The sequence below is a fragment of the Antedon bifida genome, chromosome 2 (assembly GCF_963402885.1).
Source record: "Antedon bifida chromosome 2, ecAntBifi1.1, whole genome shotgun sequence".
Classification (NCBI taxonomy): domain Eukaryota; kingdom Metazoa; phylum Echinodermata; class Crinoidea; order Comatulida; family Antedonidae; genus Antedon; species Antedon bifida.
This window is the reverse complement of record NC_136227.1, coordinates 18,191,337-18,215,867: the sequence shown is the minus strand read 5'-3', so window position 1 is coordinate 18,215,867 and position 24,531 is coordinate 18,191,337. Positions and strand designations below refer to the sequence as shown.

The 24,531-nt window shown below is 33.0% G+C and overlaps 3 protein-coding genes across 3 annotated transcripts in view; 2 read left to right on the top strand and 1 right to left on the bottom strand.

Moving 5' to 3' along the window:
• LOC144835076 (two pore channel protein 1-like) overlaps nucleotides 1-16,354 on the bottom strand; it is a 45,461-nt gene extending 29,107 nt beyond the window's left edge. Inside the window, exons 1-6 of the mRNA XM_078690100.1 lie at nucleotides 16,218-16,354; nucleotides 9,760-10,040; nucleotides 9,057-9,170; nucleotides 4,134-4,353; nucleotides 2,800-2,893; nucleotides 2,291-2,390 (exon numbers count right to left, since the gene is read on the bottom strand). Coding sequence (XP_078546226.1) covers nucleotides 2,291-2,390; nucleotides 2,800-2,893; nucleotides 4,134-4,353; nucleotides 9,057-9,170; nucleotides 9,760-10,040; nucleotides 16,218-16,284 — 876 coding nt within the window. The 5' untranslated portion in view covers nucleotides 16,285-16,354. The remainder of the gene's footprint in view (nucleotides 1-2,290; nucleotides 2,391-2,799; nucleotides 2,894-4,133; nucleotides 4,354-9,056; nucleotides 9,171-9,759; nucleotides 10,041-16,217) is intronic.
• A 316-nt stretch (nucleotides 16,355-16,670) lies between these two features.
• On the top strand, nucleotides 16,671-20,769 carry LOC144835120 (dynein regulatory complex protein 10-like). The gene is made up of 5 exons (XM_078690163.1): nucleotides 16,671-16,844; nucleotides 16,957-17,850; nucleotides 18,185-18,418; nucleotides 19,421-19,492; nucleotides 20,122-20,769. The coding sequence occupies exons 2-5, from the start codon at nucleotides 16,969-16,971 to the stop codon at nucleotides 20,401-20,403; spliced, it is 1,470 nt and encodes a 489-aa protein (XP_078546289.1). The 5' UTR covers nucleotides 16,671-16,844; nucleotides 16,957-16,968; the 3' UTR covers nucleotides 20,404-20,769.
• Nucleotides 20,770-20,851: 82 nt separating this feature from the next.
• Nucleotides 20,852-22,396, top strand: LOC144835117 (ankyrin repeat domain-containing protein 61-like). The gene has a single exon (XM_078690161.1). It carries the CDS (start codon nucleotides 20,852-20,854, stop codon nucleotides 22,343-22,345), a length of 1,494 nt encoding a protein of 497 aa, XP_078546287.1. The 3' UTR covers nucleotides 22,346-22,396.
• Nucleotides 22,397-24,531: the final 2,135 nt, after the last annotated feature.

Here is a 24,531-nt window from a genome sequence, read left to right as displayed (position 1 = left end):
AGTATCAGCCAATCTATAATATAATAGCACTAAGCCACAACTTGTTCCTCTATCTCCTCTAATAAACCGTAAGTCCGATACTAGCGCCGTTCGAGCTGGGCACCTTTTAATTCCCCTCTATCCATTAGTCTATATTAGAACGACAAATTTGTACGAAAAATGTGTTTTTAGGACAATTTCTTTGCAACTGCCAAACGCCGAATTAGAACATCAAGACGAGACAGCAGCACATGTGATCAGCGCAGCAGCTGTAGTTATAGTATAGCGACAGTGCTGCCGTGCACCATTTCAAATAAAACGCGCGGTAAGTAAGTATTCTTTTAAATCATGTTACCTCTTGCTCCCAAACATAAGATTGCGAGCACCATTTTTCCAACCACCAAATGCAATGATAACACTAGGCTAGGTTATGTTTCTTACTAATTACTATTCCTAAGCTGCTATATAGGCAATAGCTGAATGCAGGATGATTCTGCCCAGGTGTAATGGGATGAATCGGCTCACTTTTAGGCCGACATAATGTCTGACTAAGAGAGGCTTCTAATTTCTTAATAGCTCCTGGTAGGTTTTTATGATATAAAATATTGTGAAGTACATTATGCTAACATTATGTTTTGTTATTTTTGTTGATTTTTAATAGTTCATTTTATGTACTTTATTTTCAAGGGGTGTAGGCCTACAAGGAGGTACAAATAAGGAGGATGAAGTTGCAATCATATTTACTTCTTTCTAATTAGGCCTACACCACCAGAAAACATACATTGCTGTTCATCTTAAAGACAAACCCCCAAACATTCTTACCACCATAAATTAAGACATTCAACTGAACAACAGAAGACTGCAGGAATATTCAACCAGATTCAACTAAGACACTGTTCGTCAGTCGGAAATGATATTAACATACTTTGGAAGCTTTTACAAAATATGACAATTTACCAGACGACTGACATAATACTATTAATCAATAAACAATAAATGTCTATTACAAACTAATATATTAACGAGATTCTGATGTGTTTTTTTTTTTACTACATGTTTTTAAAAAATTCATTTTACAGTGAGCACAAATATTATTTTCAATGACTCTGCAAATTTGAATTTAAAATTGATTGCTTTTAGAATTAAAACAAGAGACACTGAAATATAAAGAATACAGTATGCCTATTAACTTTCTCTTCATTCTAATATAAATGCTGTATAATGTCTCTCGGCACTATATATCCATTTATAGATTTGTGCATACATTGTACTATATAGTATATTATTTTTGATAAGATGATGCCTGTACATTGGACAGGTATCTGTATATAATTACGGTACAACCCCTACTAAGGGAACACTTTCAGGACCCAAAAAAATTGTCTACCTAAATAAGAGTGCTCCAGAATAGGGTATCCCTATTAAGGGGACATACAAAAAACCTAAATTGTATTGTCATTTAGCACACTCAAAGCGTCCCCGTAATAGGGGTGTCCACTGCGTATTGTTGGTCGTAGTATTAAAATATATATTGTTTCATATTTGCGTATGATTGGTTGTTTCACAGGAAAGTGTCCCCTGAATAGAGGTGTCCACTGCGTATGGTTGGTTGTTTCACAGGAAAGTGTCCCTTGAATAGAGGTGTCCCAAAGGAGGATTCTACTGTATGTTGGTATAGGGCTTTAAATAAAGGCACTTCACCAAAATTGATATAATAATGCGCTATATAAAGCACAGCGGACTAGATATCACAAACAACTTTTCTTCTATGTTTGTCAGTCCACGACAGGAGCCGGGATGAAAAAGTACACCAGGATAATCCCTTACTTTAATGAAAGATGCTCAGCATGTTCTGTTCATGTGAATCAAGATCACCATAACAACATGCACTATACTTATATTGGAAAATAATAATTTTTTCCTTTCTGAAAGGTGTGTACACATGTGTTTAATGTGGGGAAAAGTGCCTGTTCAATCTTTGAACAAATAAAAGCCATAAAATTCATTTTGTAACTTACATGCATGGATACAAATGTTTCTTGTCAATAAAGCAATAAAGGCCAATTTACACAGACGAGCGGTAACGGTAAGTGGTAACGATAAGCGGAAAACGAAAACATAGAATCTATGATTTGATCTTGTGAAAATACCGTGTGCGGTTTTCCGCTTATTATTACTGCTTACCGTTACCGCTCTTCTGTGTAAATTGGCCTTAAGAATATCTTCATTTGTATTAGTACGTATAGTATTTATGTAGGCAAGAGGCATGTTTATTAATTTAGTTACATAAACGATATCTTTAAATTCTTACCAAGTTTGTCAAGAAGTAAAGTTCAAGAGCAAGAAAGATGACAAAGAAGATGACGCTCCAACGTGAATGGTGATAAGCTGGCATCATCACATCAGGGTAACTGCAAATTGAAACAATGTGAATATACATCCACTAAAGCTAAAGGAAACGCCCTTAACATTTTAAAATTCATCCTAATTGAAAGTGAAAATATTAAGTGAAAGAAAAGAAAAATGTTTAACACTCTTATAAAACCAGAAAATTTTACAAATGTTCATCCCTTTTGTGTTTTATAACCAAATAGAGGGAGTTATTTATGAGAACATCTATAAAAAAGGTAAACTAAATTGGATGTCTGGACTGAATTGGGTGATAATGGTTGATAACCTTCGATATTCACAAACTTCACTTCAACAATATTTCAGAATATTGAAGTCATTAAAAACAAATATGGGATTAATGTTATCCTGATAATCTATCAATTAATGTGAAAACGTTAGGCAACATTTACTGTTTGACATATTACTTACTTTGCTGTTGTAAAAAGAACGAACAGACTGATAATGCTTTCTGTTATTGTACTAAAGTAGTGGTTACCTGGCATTGGAGCAAATAAGTAAAATCCTATACAAAAAAAGAAAAGACTACATTTGAACTGTCCAGTGGAGGTTGTTGATTGTGGCTGGGATGGTGAGAGGAGAAAGAAGGCTGGTGGACGCATTATCAAAATTAAATATTTTAATTAGCCAATATGACAACTATTCATTTACACAGTTTACAACGTACTTAAACCATAGGCCTATCATAGCTATGTATACCCCTCTCAAGTTGAATTGAAATTTGTCCTGGGAAGAATTTGTTTTTACAAAATATTGTGGGGGAAATAATGGTATAGGGTGCACTGAGAAGGCTTTAAACTAATTTTGAAACCCGCCCTGGGGCGGGTATAATTGCTAGTATATTTATAAGAGCTGGTGACTTTTAGCTATGTATAATACAGGTAAATGTGTAGTGTTTATTTATTTATTAAATATTTGACCATTTTAGAAATGGCATGGCAAAGCCACTATTTTGTATTGTAAGCATTATATTTTCGCATCCAACCTCTCTACTGTCTCATTTTGCAGCTTTACTCACTTAAATATGAAATATTATGAAGATGGACAGATATAATTTTAGACACCACAGCTGACTGTAATGTTAACCTTGTGAATTGGGCAGATGAAGGAAAAATTCAAAACTATTTAATTACTGTGTATGTTAACATACACATGAGCTGCACATACCTGTGTTTAATCAAATAAACAAAGCAGCAACAAGCAATACCAGTGTAAAGTGTAAATTATTATAGGAAATATAATCCTCCTTTAAACTAAACTGATTTTGTCATTAAAAAAATGTTGAAAACAGACATGATGTATTGACATGAAAATCAAAAAAGTCAAGTGGGATTTATTGATAAAAATATGCATTAGCATTGTAATCTTTAATTCAAAATGGAGGCTCATTCACAACAAAATGTGTTCTTCCACATTAATTTGAAATTCAAGAAAACTTTTTTAATTCAGTATTTTAAATATTTCAACATATATTGTTTTTATGAGTATTTTAAACTATCTTAAATGTAAGTTAAGATTCTATTATCTTTGTATTTATTATCTATTATTTTTGTATATGGTTTTACAAGTATGACAAATAAAGTTAATCAATGCCTAATATATCCTATTGCATATAATTTCAACTTTATACTGTAGCGCTTGGTAGGGCTTGATATTGCTTGATAGAACCAATTAATCACAATACAAAACTAACATAGATTATTTAGAATTAAATAAATATTTAAAAACCAAGAAAAGAAACTCACCAAGAACAGAGAAGATGATAAGGAAGTAGAAGAGAAGAACCAACATATCAGCGATTGGAGGAAGTGACTGGAAAATCTGCCTCAGCACGCGGCGTACCCCACCAAGAAAATGGCAATCAATCAGAAATATTGGCCGCAATGCTCGTGTTACACGAAAATGTGATGCTTGCCTTATAATAACAACGATAGCTTCTAAATACATGATGAATAAGCACATTGCCTGAAAAAAAAACACATTATTCTCTCTCATGAAACAGATGGCAATGCAGACTAAATTACCACCAGTGCCGATGCCTTAAGTCAAGTCAAAAACAGAAGGTTGCTTGTTTAATGTAAAGTTTAAAGGATAAATCTGGGCATGACATACACAAAATAATAGTAAAAAAACTGTCGATAGGGGTCACTAACTAGAAGGCAGTAGGGAGGTTTAGATTTTAGTGAACATGAACCACATGGGTCATAGTCAACTGATACTCGTCGACAGATATATGAACATTTAGATTAAGTCCAACTGAACGTATGAAGTAATGACCTTGGGTTCATCTGACCTTGCAATCTCTAGTAGCGCTCGACCGTGGAGTTATTCCACTGTGCTGGGCCGGTGGAAGTACACAGACTTAGGCCAGGCTAAGTGTGTAGCTTAGGCCTAGCCTAGATCCTAAACGAAGACTGGTGTCCTAGTGATAAAACCCAGGCCATAACCTGTATTATTAAAAGCTTCATTTAAAATAACCAATAAAAATCAATAATTCACAGTTTCATAATATAATTTTACTGTACTACATTCTCAGAAAATCATCGCAAGATCATTCTCCGCCATGATTTTGGTAAACTTTTACAGTGCCAGAGAGTAAAGGGGTCATTCCATGCCAACTCAACAAATGGGATGGCTGGGTACCCCCTCAGATTTCCTTGAAACTCACATATAATATGCAACTATATGTCTCACGAACACAGCAAAAATTTCAGTTGCCAACTCCAAGTCGTTTAAAAGTTATGGCCATTTGAAAATGTGTCGTCTGTAGAATTTTTGGTCTTAATAAATTACCTTTTTGTAAAGTTGCATTTTGAATTAGCCATATTTTAAAAACTATTAAAGCTAATAAGCTGAATATTGATACACTGACATAATTTTGGTCATAGATTAAAAATATGAAAATAAAATTGCTGTATCTCAATTAATTTTCGAGATTTTGGTCCCTAGAGACCCCAATTTATTTTGTCGCAAACAGCTTCGGCAATTTTTACCCCATATTTAAATATGAAAATACATTTTTAAATTGATTTTTTCCTATACATTATTAATATATGGTGTTAAATGTATCAATACAAAAAAGTTCATCATTTTAAAAATTCATCCTAGGGGTACACTGCGCGTCAAAAAGTCACTCGGGACACAAAATACAAAAAATCATTACTTTTTCGTTTTGAACTTTGACCTTGTGGGCAATAATTCCCAAAATTGAAACTCATCATATAAGTTCATCAATGCATGATTCAGCTATGTTCCAAATACCAATTTGGTGTCTTTATTCCTTCATGTCCAAATATGACTATTAAATTAGGGCATTTTGTGTATATTTATAGCAATTTCAATGTAAAACGTGCTCGACAATTTTCGGAAGATCATAATTTCAGTATTTTATCTCCTAGTGCTTTCAATACATTCAATTTTAGACAATTTTTGGCCCTGAATCCATTTCTGCAACATTCAAAGTAACAAAATGAATAGTTTAAGAGATATACGTGGTCAAAAATGGCTCAAGTGCATAAATAGTGTGCACATATTGCTACAATCGCGATATTTAAATGGACATAAGTTTTATACTGAAAACCCCTAGAACATCACAACTTGTTATCCTAGCAAAACTTTTGATCCTGAATCCATTTCTGCAACATTCAAAGTAACAAAATGAATAGTTTAAGAGATATACATAGGCAAAAATAGCTCAAGTGCATAATTAATTTGCACATATTGCTACAATCGCGATATTTAAATGGACATAAGTTTTATACTGCAGCAAAATGTCACCCAGTGCAACAAAAATTTAAATTGACATTGAAAAATCATAAATGGTGTCATTTTAAAGATTATTAGTTGAACTTTTATTAATTATAATTGTTTTTTTATATATAAATTATAATCAGAAAAAACAAATATTTTGTCTGTTGAATAATAATGTACGTACATTTGTTTTTTTCCCATTTTTTTTCTGAATTTTGCCAAAAATTAAATTTACAAACATATAATGTAATTTACAAACATATAATGTAAAATGATTTTTCTAACATGATAGGGCAATTTATTTTAATGTTTTTAAAAAGGAAATGCATAATTATTATAATTTTTCCTTAGAAATTAAAAAATTCTGGCTGTGCAAAATTTGTAAATTTTAGGTGTGACGTGTACGTCCATAACAAAATTACAACAACTCATTTTTTCTTAGTTGCGTAATTGCATTTTTTTAGCTGAACTATAATTTTTTAGCCTTATGAATAAAAAATAATTCATAAATCATGAACATTTCATTTAATTTTCTTTTCTTTTTGTCGTTATATGGACGTACATTATGTATAACATAACAGTACGCCATAACGTTAGTTGAACGGGCTGAGATGATAAATTTCCTAACAAAATGTATACATCAATGTTAATATAGGTAGTGGTGTTCCCTCTCAAATATAGTCATCTTTTTATAAAAGTACTTATGATAAAGAATGGAACATTAGAGGAACAATACTTGAAAGATCAGAAGAAAATATGGCCTGGACGTACGTCTATGTAAAATTCATGAACATCCAAGAAGCCCACCAGCAGTCTAATGAATACTTCAATAAATAATGTACCTCCTGCATTTGATTCATTCTTTTGGTTTACTGTATTATCTTAAAAACTAAACATTGTATCATTTTGGAGGAGCAGCTACTGTACAGGTGTTTCAGTATACATGCGGAGAGAGAGAGAGAGACGTGACATACATTACTTGATAATGATCAAATTTGTGCACATTTTGAGCACTTATGTCTTTAAAACTATTCATTTTGTTACTTTGAATGAAGCAGAAATGGATTCAGGATCAAAAGTTTTGCTAGGATAACAAGTTGTGATGTTCTAGGGGTTTCAGTATAAAACTTATGTCCATTTAAATATCGCGATTGTAGCAATATGTGCAAATTAATTATGCACTTGAGCCATTTTTGCCTATGTATATCTCTTAAACTATTCATTTTGTTACTTTGAATGTTGCAGAAATGGATTCAGGATCAAAAGTTTTGCTAGGATAACAAGTTGTGATGTTCTAGGGGTTTCAGTATAAAACTTATGTCCATTTAAATATCGCGATGGTAGCAATATGTGCACACTATTTATGCACTTGAGCCATTTTTGACCATGTATATCTTTTAAACTATTCATTTTGTTACTTTGAATGTTGCAGAAATGGATTCAGGGCCAAAAATTGTCTAAAATTGAATGTATTGAAAGCACTAGGAGATAAAATACTGAAATTATGATCTTCCGAAAATTGTCGAGCACGTTTTACATTGAAATTGCTATAAATATACACAAAATGCCCTAATTTAATAGTCATATTTGGACATGAAGGAATAAAGACACCAAATTGGTATTTGGAACATAGCTGAATCATGCATTGATGAACTTATATGATGAGTTTCAACTTTGGGAATAATTGCCCACAAGGTCAAAGTTCAAAGCGAAAAAGTAATGATTTTTTGTATTTTGTGTCCCGAGTGACTTTTTGATGCGCAGTGTACCCCTTGGATGAATTTTTAATATGATGAACTTTTTTGTATGGATACATTTAGCACCATATATTAACATTGTATAGGAAAAAATCAATTTAAAAATGTATTTTCATATTTAAATAAGGGGTAAAAATTGCCGAAACTGTTTGCAACAAAATAAATTGGGGTCTCTAGGGACCAAAATCTCGGAAAATAATTGAGATACAGCCTTTTTTTTTATATATTTTTAATCTATGATCAAAATTATGTTAGTGTATCAATATTCATCTTATTAGCTTTAATAGTTTTTAAAATATGGCTATAATTGAGATACAGCCTTTTTTTTTATATATTTTTAATCTATGATCAAAATTATGTTAGTGTATCAATATTCAGCTTATTAGCTTTAATAGTTTTTAAAATATGGCTAATTAAAAATGTAACTTTACAAAAAGGTAATTTATTAAGACCAAAAATTCTACAGATGACACATTTTCAAATGGCCATAACTTTTTAACGACTTGGAGTTGGCAACTGAAATTTTTGGTGTGTTCGTGAGACATATAGTTGCATATTATATGAAAGTTTCAAGAAAATCTGAGGGGGTACCCAACCATGATTTTCAGAAAATTTGTTGAGTTGGCATGGAATGACCCTAAGCCAAAATGCCACTGAACAAGTGCTCAAATTTGCCAGTTGATGTGCCAGTCACCTAGAGCATGCGCATATCATAAAAATGACGTAATAGGTTAGCAGTTGACATGAAAATCTAAAAGTCCCTATTACCTTGTCTCATGAGGGCCCTATGGACAAAACAAACGAAATACAAAACAAAAAGGTAATGCATAATGAAAAAACGTAATAATGTGACCACATGGCTTGGCTTATATTATATTAATTGAATATAAATTAAATATGATTAATAATACAATTGGACTTAATATTTCTTTTAAAAAGAGGTAAACTAGCAAGTATGGTCATAGGTCGTTAACAAATTGGCTTTTGCCAAGCCGTACGAATGATACATTTAAACTGATATTCTTTAAATTATATTTTAAGATTCTAATACAAACTGATAACATCTGGTTGGCAGGAGCCGGATCCAAGCCAAAATGCATAAATGTAAGGGGGTCTCCCATGTATGATTCTGGTAGATAAATTAAATTAAAAATTCTGTACCTTAACAGCTGTTCGCTTGTGAGTAAAGAATTGCTTCCATCCCAGCCATCTTATTTTCATCCCCAAACCAAGAGCAATTATTGATAAACCAAAAAGTTCCAATGAACCATGCACCTAAAAGAATACAATAATGTAATAAAATGTTAATTTTTTATCAATGCTATGAGAAGTGATTATTCGGCACATACAACCTACCACCTGTAAATATTTCTATCTGACTGTACTGATAGACAACATAAATAGAAACAAGGAATTAGATGCACAGTTGAGAATGCTGAAAACTCTTTGCCAAAAATTGACTATTGGGAAATTTGTAAATACTGCACGGTTGACTATTTGATAGATAACAGTTCAATTAATAATTTTTAAAAAAGAATTGAATGCACAGTTGACCATGCTGATAACCTTATTGACTATTTGCACAGTCAACAGTGCCAATAGTAAATACTACATGCATGGTCTTTGGTACCTATATAAAACTAATACTTGCACGCTTGACCATGCTGATAGCTTAATACCCATTTAATTAACATCCACTATTGCAAATGCATTGTACAGTACTATAGGATTATCAACAAACTTGTAGTTTATTCCTTAAAAAAAATAATACCAATTGAAAGGAAATTTATAAGCAAAAGAAACAAGTCATAACCATGTCATATTGTCAATGGAAAAAATATACATTATTTACTACTTGACTTACATACTCAGTAACTTCAAAGACTTTTACTGCAGGAGCCTCACATAAAGCAAGTCCCATTATTAAAATAGAAGCAAGCATATCAATAATATAAAACCAAATGTTATGAACAATTAAGTATGCAGGCAGTGCATCTTGGGTTTGAGGATGAGTATCAAATCTTTCGTTATTTTCTCCTTCCTGTAAATAAATTGCTGCCTCTTGATAGTTTAGTTCCCATCGGTTTTTGATAGCTTTAACTCTGTTATTTACGCTTGGTTCATCTTCTTCATCTTCCAAAATACCTATAAATAATCAATAATATGAATAAACATTAAATTAAATCAAATCTAATTTTAAAAGATTTGTGTGTTACTGGTTTTATTTGCCTTTAAACATATATGATCGCGAAGAATTTAAATATAACTAGATTTAATTCGTCACTATGACGAATTATAGGTTATATGCATTGATTTAAATAAAGATAATTGATTTTTAAAAGATATATTGATTGATTGATTTTCTCAGAATCTTTAATTATTTATAATATATGATACTGTAGGACCTTGCTAACGCGAACACCATAGCCGGTATCACAATCCGATCAAAGATCCATATGCGTATAATGTCATAAACCACATTTGTTGTTACATAATAATAAAGACATAAGTTAATTTTTATCTAGATTTCATTATAAATCATGTGTATAATCTATACACTAAGAAATAAATTTGAACAAACAATACGGATAATAAAAAAAAATCTTATTTTGTTTCCCAAGGTGAGACTCGATCTCGGTACCTTGAATGCCATAGACACAAGCACAGACCATCGAGCCATACACAACTGACTAAAAGCTGTAGAAAAATTCCTCCGTGTATTTACTATGCAGGTTAACCACTTTGGTGCAAATAGATTATTACATACCGCAATGAATTATTATTTTTTACTATGATGACATCTTTAAAAATGTAAAAAAATGATGCACTGTCAAACTATATACTTTTAACTTTAATATATGAACTTCTTAAGAAAGAAAGTTAATGTTAAGTTTGTTATTTCGGCCTAAGAAAATGTCATTATTTGTTTGATTGTAGAAATTATTTTTTTAAAATTTAATATGCAATTAATGAAGACTTAATCAACTTTTGTTCTCTTAATTTGATAATAAATCATACATATATGATACATACACTTCAAGAAAATGAAATAAAAAATAGGTGTTCCCCAGCATTCTGACGATATATATTAATTTAAAAATTTAGCATATTTTCACCATTTTGTTAACTTATACGTGCGTAGCCTGTCACTTTTGACGTGCTCGTATAACGCAATTTCGAGTTGAAAAGTGAATCAAATATGATGATATTATTAAAGAAAGACTGTAAAACAGAAATCGGGCAAAAAGAGTGCGCATTAACGTTTAACGCGCAGTGCGCGTACAAAAATCTGCGCACTCATGGCAATTTTTTAAACGCCTAAAATTGGATGAAACGTACTCTAATTTCATCGAAAATAAATTTTGACAATTTTGAACATTTTAAGTGCGCGTACGCAAGCGTTATATGCGCTACGCACGTAATTGTATTGCCATATGATGAAATATGATCTGACATTTATAAGTACCAAATTTTGTTTAATTGTGATTCATGCTTGTGAAGATATGATTACAAACGTGATTTCGTTAAATCGCGCGTAGACCGCGTAATGATTGATTGCGCACCGTGAAAACATAACCACATCGATTCCTGGCCATAAGGAATATACTCTGAAAAATTGACTTAGCTAGATGAAACTGATGCCAAGATAATTCACGGACAAAATAGTGCTAAGGAAAGAATAAATAAATAAATAAATGAATAAAGATCCTGACAGAATCAAGAGGTTATATGCATTAATGCATATAACCTAATAATAAAATAAAAATGTATTTCCTCCAATTGCAGCAAAGATAGAAACATAATCTATAACAATGAAATGTAATAATAAGGTTTAAAAAGGTAAAAAAAGAAAATATAAAATTACGTATATAAAAAAACTTTCTTAAATTATTAAAAGAAATTAATATATAGAAAAAAGTATTTTTTTAACTTTAAGAAAAACGTTTTTTTTGTTAGATATAACACAAATTTCATCAGGACTATTATTCCAGCATTTGGGTCGACTGAAGCAAATGTTAAACACCAAGGCATTGGTACTGTACATGGTATAGGAATATGCAATAGTTAAATTGAATGGAGTCATTAAAAAGAAAAGAACGCTTAAAAATGATATCATGAACAAGCATTGATTGTTGAAAAATATTAATAGCTTATTATAAACCCTAGATCCTATACTATAGCTGTATTTGATTCCAATTGCACATGGAAATCCTTATTCAAAGTGCGCAAATTGTTAAAATCGTGAAAGGATTATTATTAAGCTTAGTCTAGTCTTTTCACACCTGTTCCGGCACGGTCCAGGTCCGGCGAATCGAACATCAATGTGTCGTTTTCACGCGGATATGCGCCAATCGTTATGCGAGTAGCCGCGTGAAAAGAAAAATTGACGTACGATTGGATTTTGGAATATAAAACGTACATCTTATTACATATTAAATATAATATATTAACTTGATTAACACAACTTACAAAGTATAAGAGCATACATATTCCACATTATGTACGATGTATGAATAGATGAAACGAACAACTGAGATGAAATTAATGCATGTAATCATCTCCATTGCAAAATTAGGTTCCATTTAGGTCTAATATTCCCGACCTCAAAGTTATATAGCTTCCTTAGAATTTCGTCCACCCCATCCAAATTTTGTTTTTGTGAATGAACAAACGACTTCATTGCAAAATTATTTTCCATAGTTGCGAATTTACAGTACATTCTAATGTTCCCGACTTCACATAGTTAGTGTTATGTATTATAGAATTTCATCCACCCCATCCAAACTTTTTTCCACATCATGACAAACTAGATGACACGACTTATGGCAAAATTAGGTTCCATCACATTATTAGTTATCCGCTTGGTATACCAAGCGGATAACTCCTTGTTATTGTATGAGATCAATATTTTTTTTCTGTATTATTCTTCTTTCCTTCCTTCCTTTTTGTGAGTCGTGTTCCTCTAAAATGTGTAAACATAACATTTCATAACTTTGACAACATATGGGCATTTACGTGAAGTTGTGCACCTCCTATTTTTGAATGACGTCATAGTTGCGCAACGTGACTTACGCGCAATTTTATGAATTTCAATGATTGATCATAGATTAAAAACCAAAAGTCATTTAGTATTGACACTTTGACAAAATTTAAGTCATATCAGGGGCAAACTTTCTACGGATTAAAAATGGCATGTTTCACAAGAAGTTACGCGCGCACGCGCATTTAAAATTTCAAAATGCGCAAAATTAATTTCTAATCAACTTTTTACGCGTTTCTTGTCATTTTGAGCATGTCAAAAATTCCCACGGGCGCGCAATTTTTTACGCGCGCGGTGCGCACGTAGCGTTAAAAACATATTTTTTTCTCTTAAATTATATTTTTCAAGCCTTTCCTAGTAATTTTGAAAACAATTTAGACCTTTTCCAGTTTAAATAACGCCATACGAACACGTTGAATTAGACAATTCGTGCGCGTTTTTTATGAAAAAGCTTAAAAAATCGTCAAAATTATGTCTTTTTTTAAACAGTCATAGTTTCTAAAGTAAACCGTTAACCGTTTATTTTTATTACAAAATCTAGAAGTTGATGAGTTGTAGATATCGGATCATGCATCAATAAGGCTAAAAAAACATTGTGACGTCATCGTATGGCCACACGAATGTAAAATATAGGATTTTTGTCTCTTTCGTTATTGCTCATCACATTCAATGGAGCGCATCACGCTTATCTGTATTCCTTTTTCTCCTACATTTATATATTGTGTAGGTCAATCAACTTTCTTTAGCATGAGATTAAAATATTTTAATTTTTATGACGTCATCATGCCTAAAAATTTTAATTACGTGGGTCATTAATTTGATCTTTACAGTAAATTTTAATCTGTAATAGCTCGTAAGAATAAAATGTGATAATCACGATTAAAACGTTTTCTGGAAGCTATTGGATTGTAGATACGAATTCATGTAAACATTTTTCCAATCGGATGTTGTGACGTCATCATATGGCCAGTTGAATAAAAAAAGTCGTATTTTCATATTTTGCGTAATAGTTCATCACATTTAAAAGGGTGCGCATCTATATTTTACGTATTCAAATTTCTTCTACGCGTTAATGTGTTGTTCCTGAGATAATTTCCTTCTGAAATTGCTATCTAAGTGTTTCATTTTGATACCGTCGCCATGTTAAAAATTGGAATAAATGGCGGGTCCCGTAATTTCACCTATTCTACACTGTATGTAATATGTATACAGCTTATACTGTTTGCATGTATATACTATATGACACAAAATTGACAGAATTCAGCACTAACAGCATATCATATTCTTCAGTTCTTGTCATAATGCCATAATCTTTATCTGTGTGCAATATTCCAACGTATGACGTGCACGTGGCGTTTGTCGTGGTGCGGATAACTAACTCGTCAAAGTGACGAGTTTCATGTCTAGTTGTGAATTTAAATTATAATGTTTACGATTTTGAAGTAATAAATTTTATGTTTAATTAATAGCTTGCTTAGAATTTCGCTCACCTCATCGGCATCCCATCCAAACTTTTTCCCACACCGTATATGAACAAACAAGATGACACAACTTCATTGCAAAATTAGGTTCCATTATTGCGAATTTATGTTCTGTTCCCAACCTCAAAATAACTATTAAAGAATTTAGCATGCTTAGAAATTCGCTAACAGCATCCCATCCAAACTTAATTTTTCCCACATCATAATACTGTATATGATTCATATGAACAAACAAGATTGACACAATTTCATTGCAAAATTGGTTCCATATTGCAATTGTTGATGTTCCTTAGGCCTAAAGTAATGTTATGGTGTTTTGAGAGGTCTCCCTTTGGCAATAAAATGAGTATTCTTCTTTCCAGCTGCTTATACAGGGGTCTTAGCCTTCCCATAATGCATTTCAAGTTTTCTAAGTGCCTTCATTTTTTTACACTAAAACCACGTTTTCATCATATGCTTCAGTTTTAATGATTTAATTTCAGCCCTCCCACCACTTTGCAATGCACCGATATAATAGCACATTAGTATTTTATCAACCCCATACGGGGCGCTATATAGGGGTAGATATACATAATAATAATAATGACATACAGTTAGTTACTTTTTATCTACATTTTATTATAAATCATGTGTATAATCTATACACTAAGAAATAAAATTGAACAAACAATACGGATCATAAAAAAATCTTATTTCGTTTCCCAAGGTGAGAGTCGATCTCTATCGAGTCAAGTCTATCTTGAATGCCATAGACACGAGCACAGACCACCGAGCCATACACAACTGACTTAAAGTTGAAGAAAGATTCCACCATGTATTTACTATGCAGTAACCATTTTGGTGCAGATGGATTGTTACATACTGCAATGAATTATAATTTTTGATGATCACATCTTTAAAAATTTAAAAAAATTATGCACAGTCAAAGTATATACTTTTAACTTTTAATATATGAACATTTCAAAGAAGTTAATGTTAAGTTTGTTATTTTGGCACAGGAAAATGTCATAGTTTGTTTGATTGTCGAAATTATTTTTTTAAAATTTATTTTGCAATTAATGCCGACTTTCTCTTAATTTCATAACAAATCATACATACGATACATAAAAAAAAATGAAATGCAAAATAGCAGGGAATTCCCTGAAAACAGGGGTTCCTAAGCATTCTGACGATCTATATTAATTTTAAATTATATTTTCACCATTCTGTTAACTTACATGTGCGTAGACTGTCACTTTTTTTGACGTGCTCGTATAACACAATTTTCGATTTGAATGAAGTGAATAAAATATGATGAAATTATTAATTTAAAGAAAGGTTGTAAAACAGAAATCGTACAAAAAGAGTGCGTATTAATTTTAATTAATGGCGTTGTTACACCAGGCTAGCTAGAACCTAGCAATAGATAGGTAGCAATAGGTAGGGCTAGGAGGCCTAGCTAGCCTGTATATTATATAGACCTATAGGCTATAGCCTAGCTTAGATCATCATATTATTATTACAAATATCATGCAGGTGGATGGTGGTGGGCATCATCATCGTATGCCCGGTTGTATGCCCGGCCTCTGCTGGTCTGCTGCTGCTGGCTGGGTTACTTCGCTCCCCCTGCTGTGTAGTGTAGAGGTCTAGCCCTAGGTCTTCCCTTCCTTGCCTTTGGTTGGCATTATTATTGCTACTAGCCTAGTACTACTATACTAGCCTAGGCCTATATCATAGCTAGATAGCTAGCTAGCCCATGCATGGTCCATGGACCATGGAGTTATATAAAAAAATGACGTTTGTTTTGTCACAAATACCTACCAAACACACCATTACTTCTTTCAAGTAATGGACTTTCTATTTCGCGTTCTTCTTCAGCCCTTGTCATTTTAATATAAATTATATAGCGGCCTAACTAGGAGGCATATAATGATAGCCTAGGCCCTAGGCAGCTTGAGGTGTGTGTGTTTTCAAGTTTTACTGCAGTACGTACACACACGTCAGTACACACTACTGAGGCTCCTAGATAATCGCGTAATCAAAAGTTCAATGACAGATCTTAACCTTTGGCCTCTATCTATCTAGCTAGCTACATTTTACTTCCTTAGCAACCACTGATCACCAAGAGATGCCTTTTTACAATTGTATAACTAGCAGGCCTAGGCATTTAAAACTATTAAATCATTATTATATTATCGTTTTTTAAATTAACATAGGTCTATAATTTTAAAGGTATGTATATGGGTGCATTAGGTCATGTTTATAAACATTTCGTACTATAAAAGTGACTTTTATTTAAAGAAAATACAAAGTAGTTCTCGCGTAAGTAAGAAAGTTGTTAGGCGTACCTTTTTTTTTGTAAACAAATCGGCCTCCAAAAACTCGGAGAGGGCTGCCGGTTTGGTTCGTGAACTGTATTTCATTTTAGCCGTTCTTTGAACACAAAAGGTAAGTAGTTAGGCCCTACTAGATTAAAAGTTAGTCTAGATACTCTGTTTAATCAAACTAATCTATTTGGCCTAGCCTAGGTATGATATTTTAACCTTATTATTATCATCAGGGAAGAAGCAAGATGTCGTTTGCAGATATGGCAGTGATGGAGACGTTCAAACTATTAAATCAAGTCCGGTCTCAGGGACCACGTACAGCAGAGAGTGTTGAGCTACCACATGCTAAACCAGCTTCTAGACCTAGGCAACCTCTAAAGGAAAAACACCATAAAGTTGATCCATTGCGTGTTCTTGATCCAGCCAAAAAGAAACTTACAACAGTTGAGTCTCAGCGTGTTTTGGCATCACTTGATGAAAGTATCAAGAGAGTTGAAATTGTTACTTTGCTACCTTTTATTCAGAAAAAAATTGACAGATTTAGTGTTGTTCTTGGTTCTGAATTGGTGAATGCAATTAGAGAACATGCACAGATACAAGATTCTTATTTGGAGAAATCTTCACTTCTAAAAACAATTGACAGTACTTCGTCCCCACAAAGTGAGCGATCTACACCATTTTCGCAGAGAAGCATAACGTCATCTCAACAAAGCATGCATTCAAAATTAGAAAATAATGAAAGTTCTCCTGACCATATCACGATGAGTGAAGCAGGTTATGAAGTAACAGGACAAGCAGACGATGAGCTTGTGCATACTGTACAACTTCTGGAGAAACATTTACACTTCTCATGTAAGAACATCTTACGACTGTTCAGTATGAATCCTGCTGCAGTGAAAAGCATACGTTCTGAAGGACAGTTTAGAGATGAAATGTCGGATACAATGATCACTCATTTGGTAGAACTAAAAGGGTTCATTCTTGAGAAACTGCTCACAACTCCTCTTGAAGATAAAGAGAAAAAAGAATATGTTACAGAAATAACCGTTAGAGAAAGGAAGAATGCAGAAGTGATCAAGAAGTTAGAAGAACATCTGAACAAAGCAGTTGATGAAAAAGATTCTGAGGTTGGTTTACTGTGTGTGAAAATTTTTGACTGATTTAAAATTTATAACAGTTTAATTTAATTGATGCGACGTCATTATTAGTTATTTGTTTACTTGGTATTTTCTTTATGTGGACTACAGGGTTCAACTGTACTTTTGCACCTCAATCTCTTGAGCTTATTAAACAAAATTTAGAAACATTCACCCGCTGCCCAGTGATTTCAAGAGGTGCGAAAGTATAGTTAGTAGTGCCAACTACAGTAAAAAAAAAAAAAATTAAATTACTGTGACTGTACTTTAAGATACAGCCAGTACTGTATCAATGAAAATAATGAATCATTTTAAATTCATATAGATTACGAAAAGAAATGATGAAATCAGAAAGCTGAAATCAGATCTACACCAAATAGAGAAATTCTCCGAGGAGCATATTAGGAGAACCAAACTGGAAGCTGAAAAGCAACAGCAAGCTGATATGAAGAACTCTGAAGGCAAACAGACCAAGCTAACTGGTGAACTACAAGGTTTGAAGACTCAGTTAACGAATCTGACAGCTGAACATCGCAAGAGTGAGCTTGCACTACGAAAGGTAATGCATATGATATACTGTAAAAATAATGAATGTTTATGACTGCAATGGTACAAATAAAAAAGGTAACAAAGCCATACATGGCTGCAAGCGCGTGCTCAAGTTAGTGTGTACCGATCGATCGATCGATCGACCAACCGACATAGTGAGCTGTAGAGTCGCGCTGCACGCCACTAAAAATAGAACAAATTTTTATCTTATATAAAACATAAAACATTCATTATTTGTTTATAATACAACTGCTTTTAACAAGAGGCTAGGCAAATACTTAAACCATTAATAAAGGCAGCACTTCAATTTTGGACACATACTGTAGTAGAACAATGCGCACACTACAGGTTGTTTGAACATAATCAGTCAACGACAGCATACAGTAGCCTTATGATGTGTGTATGGTTGCTTACTGCTTAACAAAAATGAACACGCAAAATGCAATACTCGCATGATGACATTGCACTCTCGATAAGGTAATTAAGAGAGGAGAATAATAGAACATTTATTGAATATCACATGACCCACAATCCTCCAATCAAATAACAAGAATCTACTTGGGTATGTTATAAAACAATATATGACCTTAACATGCACTTTAATGCTCTATGATTCAAATGTAGATGCATCGTAATTATATGATCCTCCGCTGCAGCTGTCTACAGACCAGTTGACTTTGTCAGTGATTACTGTTTGAGAATTTGTCATAGACTCAGAAGCTATCAGAACACTGTTACACTGATTGGTTTGTAACACTGATCACAATGTTCTATTGTTAGTGTACAACCTACTGTATGCACAACAACAATCTGCTTTCATTCATATTTTTAAACCTCTGCCTTTATTTGACGCAGAGTTCTCACAACCGATCAGTTTAGTTTGCAGTGTTTTTATTTTTTAGTGATGGTGGTTTTTTTCTATAAACTGTGAGTTATCTAAAAATTGCTCTTGTGTTTATGTTGTATTTTCACAAAATTGTAATGTAAATCACACATTTCTATATTATTACAGAGAAAATATAAGATTGAAACTGAAGTTGAGAATTGGATTCAAAAATATGATCAAGATATGGGAGAGAGACAGGTGAGTTAGGATGAAACAACTTTCTTTTACCAGCAGCTTTTAAAATAGTGTAGCTATTAGTCTTAAAATCCCTTGTTATGGTTGTGTTCACATGCACTGGAGTTAAAGCTTGGTTTCCACTAGAACTCAGTGACATATAGACTCAAGTTGCCGTATTGCGTAATCACAAGTGGAAACTGATGACGCAACAGTGCTGCAAACATTGCTATGGAAAATCTAATCAGTTTGATTTTATGCATGATGCAAGTGCTCACTTGATCACTGAACACTTTTTCCTCTGTCATTAAAACTTGATAAAACTTATGTTTTTAGAGATACAGTATTCTGATGTAGCATATTATACCAGAAATGTTTGAATGAAGAAGTTAAACAAATTGATTTACTGTATTTAACTTTGATAAAGAAAATAGAACATAAACATAACTTCTAATGGCATTTTTACATTCTAATACCGTAGTTAAACCGTAAGATTGAATTCCTTACTTAAAATCAATTTTAAGTTTTAAAGTAGTTTATCAGATTTATAGTGACCCTATAAATGTATTGAACATGACTCTGGTCAAATTAAAAGCTCCTTAATCCTGATATTCTGGCCAAACCTATTATTTTTTAATTTGTTATTATTGTAGGATGAATATGAAGACGTAGATGCTGTTTATACAGAAGAAAAATCGCAGCTGAATGAACTTGAAGAGAGATTCAAAACACTTGAGGCAGAATACAACACAATTGTAGAGGAGCGACGAATTGCAAAAGAGAAAAAAGAACGAGAGGAACGAGAGCTGTCTTTGATGATCAAAGCAGCAACTGTTGTACAAGCTTTCTGGAGATCATACAAATGCAGAAAAGCCCTTAAAGCAAAGAACAAAAAGAAAGGAAAAAAGGGGAAAAAGAAAAGCGGAAAGAAATAATTTGCATATCATAAGTTACAAATGTATAAAACAAAGTACATGTACATACCAGATAAATATACATTATTGTTTATTATTTCATGATTTTCAAAAATGTTTGTAATTGTATAATTATTTTGCATAAAGAGTACTGTATCAGCAATCTGAATTTTCATGTTCAAATTTGTGGAGAATATTATTAGGAAATGATGAATAATTATTGATCCATATTCCATCCAGTAGTGAGCCTTGCTTGTAATCTGAAGGATATCACTAATTTTCGTATACTGATACTTCCTTTTGATAGATTAATAGTTTTGTTGTAATATTTCTTAGATGTTGTCATGATATTAAAGAAAAGCATCTTGCTGTTATTATTAACCACTACCCTCTTTAACGTTTTCATTGGTGGAAGCTGTATACGCGCGTACGTTGCGTTAGGAACCTATTAGCCAACGCTCGCGTAGACATGACGTCGTTGGCAACACGTTGTCTATGTTACCGACTACTCATCTGCAACAAGAACAACGATGTTCCATCTTCAACGGCAAAAGAAACGAACATTACAAAATCCTATGAATATAAAATGGCATTTCAACGATTCGATGGTGTCGGTCAAAAAATACAAGTAAACGAAATCGAGAAAAGAAATCAACAGCCGAACTTTAAATCGTCTTCAATTGAACATCTTCGCATTGCTATAATCAAAGGTGAGTTTAAACAATGCAAGCACATTCTTGAAAACCACCGGAAAATAAATATCAATGAGCATCAACTTGGCGGAATTGCTGATCCGGCACAGAAGATCAGTCAATATGAAGAATGTTTTGGACCTTCTGGATTCCATTCACCAACAGCAGAAAGTGTTCGTGAAAGTTCAGCTCTTCATGTTGCTGTTGTCTACCGTCGTCCAAAGATCATAAAGCTACTCCTTCAGGAAGGTGCAGATCCAAATGCATTGGATAAACATAAAAGAACACCTTTGCATTTAGCTGTTCTCTATTGGCCACGAGGACTTATATCATACGACAGTATACCTGAGGATTGCTCTCCGGATATGTTAAATTACGTGGAGTATTTGAGACTTATAGACCGTCGTTGTTGTGTAACTGTTGAACACCTATGTTTACATGGTGCAAACTTTGATACCAAAGTTGATGGAAAGTACACACCATTACACTGGGCTTGTAAGTACAACGTGCCTAATGCCATCAGAACATTACAGAGATGCGGTGCAGACTTAGAGTACCGAATTGATGACGAAGATGGACAGACACCTCTTCTTGTAGCAGCTCAAAATGGCAGCCTTGCCGCCATTGAAGCACTCATAGAGTGTAATGCAAATTTAATGGCAAAGTCGTCTAAAGGATGGACAGCACTTCACTACATCTGCCACTTCTCGTTTAGTCACAAGGAAAATATAGTCGGGTTACTTCTTGAATTTGGACTAGATCCAAACGCTAAAGATATTTATCAAAGGACAGCTTTGCATTTTGCAGCAGAAAAAGGACTTGATTTTACTACGGAACTGTTACTGCAATTTGGTGGTGACGTCATGATTAAAGACTGTTATGGTGTTAGTCCATTTGTAGCGTTTCTTAACAATCCTTGTAATATACAAAAACCTACTTTACTTATTGATTTAATGAATGACACTTCACAATTTCACATTCACCAAGGGAACATTCCTCCTTTGCTGCAATCACCGATGCTGAAAGCACTTAAAACAATCCTGTTAAAAGAGTCGCAAGAACCAGCTTCTTTACAGCGTCTATGTAGATGTGTCATTCGTCGTAATATACGTCCTATGCCAATTCATAGAGAAAGTTTTACAGACTGGTTACCACTACCCCGGTACCTTGAAGACTGCATCCACTCAGACCTGCATACATTGACAGCTCCATGGGCTGAATCAAGTAGAATTGCATTTAATATATTATTTAAAAATTCTCACGATATGTAGGTAAAGTAGAATAGAAACTATATTTTTTTTGCTAATAAACCATTTTCTCTATGTACGTTAATCTGTTTTTTAGGATGTTCTTTTTTTAAAATGCTTTATCTAAATAAATTAATAATAATATACAAGTATTCTATAAACATGAAAATCATTTTAGGTTGGGGATAGCTTTCTCAGTTCCTTATAAAAAGGACACAAAAGAAAATGGGTTTCGTCGTCCACCACACAGGAATCACAATAAAATGGGTTTCGTCGTCCACCACACAGGAATAACAATAAAATGGGTTTCGTCGTGCATCACACAGGAATCACAATAAAATGGGTTTCGTCGTGCACCACACAGGAATCACAATAAAATGGGTTTCGTCGTCCACCACACAGGAATCACAATAAATTGGGTTTCGTCGTCCACCACACAGGAATCACAATAAAATGGGTTTCGTCGTGCACCACACAGGAATCACAATAAAATGGGTTTCGTCGTCCACCACACAGGAATCACAATCAAATGGGTTTCGTCGTCCACCACACAGGAATCGCAATAAAATGGGTTTCGTCGTGCACCACACAGGAATCGCAATAAAACACATTATAATAATATTCACATTTAGAATCCATACAGTACTTTATCTTGCGATAACCAAACATTTACGGCTTGGTAAATGAATTATTCTTACGAAACTATAATTGAAACGTAACTTCAAGCACACAAAAAGAAATTGCTTTGAAATACGATGGACAAAATTATTTCTCCGTGGAAATACTAAACGAGAAATGGATAGAACTTGTAAGAATAGGCCGTACTTCGTATACTCCAAACCCATGAAAAATTCCAAAAATACAGTGATTAACCTTATCGAATCAACATAAATGGAATCACGTAGTGTACGCCTGTTATGCCATTTTGTTTTAAATAAACTGTTTTTTGTTGTTAGAGGGTGGGGTGTAAAATTCATTTTTATCTTCTTTTTACCGACGAATATTGCTGATTTCGTAGATGGAGAGGAGAACAAACAAGTACTGGATAAGATATAACAAAACTGGAGGCTTTTGAAATTTGTTTAAAAAAACGGACATATCGATAGACATTGGGGACTAGAGAAAGACAATGTGGGCTTTGCAAGGTAAACGATTTGTATACAACAATAGCACGATAAGTATCGATTATAACTAGAAATTATGCATTTTTCTTACGTAAAACAAAAGATACAATGATTTTATTGTTCTTATTGATAATGACGTCAAATTGATTGGATTAAAAACACAAAATATTTTTTTCGAAGATAACATAAATGGTTATCCCATAATAGAATGAAAATGTTCTAATCTCCTGTCAAAACGTATTTTGAGCAGTTTTTGTTTCTACTATTCAAATAACTTGTGTAGTAATTATAAATACCCAAATTTGTTCTAAACTTCCTGTCATTGTTTATGTCATGTGTTCTGATCTTGACTTTGCTGTTCCTCAAACCAACATTCTTGAAACTTACAACGCCCTCAAATGAATGTCAGAAATATAGACTGCTGAAGAGCCCCGGTTATACTAAATAAAATAATATTGCATAGGGACATGCAGACAAGACTGTCTTTTCAGATGAAACGTTAAACACGTAGGCATTTTGTTTCTTATGACACATGACGCAACATGATTCAACACTATAATGACTACGGTATTCATTATAATTAACTATCTCTATTATCTCTAAATCAAATGAGAACAAAAACTGCCTACTTATCCACTAACATCGATTAATGACTGATCATTATTATATTTATATGTAACCATAAAGAAAAGTAAATGTAAACAGTAGGAATAGCAATTGACTTAAATGCTACTGAAATGTATCACGGATTTTACTATTGTTTTAGTCAATTTCTACGTTGCTGTTTTCTAAGAGAACTAACCACACTAAATCTACAGTACCAGTGATTTCTGCTGATGCTATCATTGGATTTTTGATAGTTATTTCAAATATAGTTTTAATAATTAAATAAATAATCCAAAGTTTTATTCTTGCCAATGTGCACTCCTTACATTAAATCATCCGTAACAATTAAGTGAAATGGTTTAGTATGGTCGTACCAAAACAAGTGTGAAGATATTTTCAATTTTCATTCGGTTGAATTTATTGAAACGATGACGAATTCTTAAAAAATGCACGTTGATGGGGAACTATGAGCCGAATGAG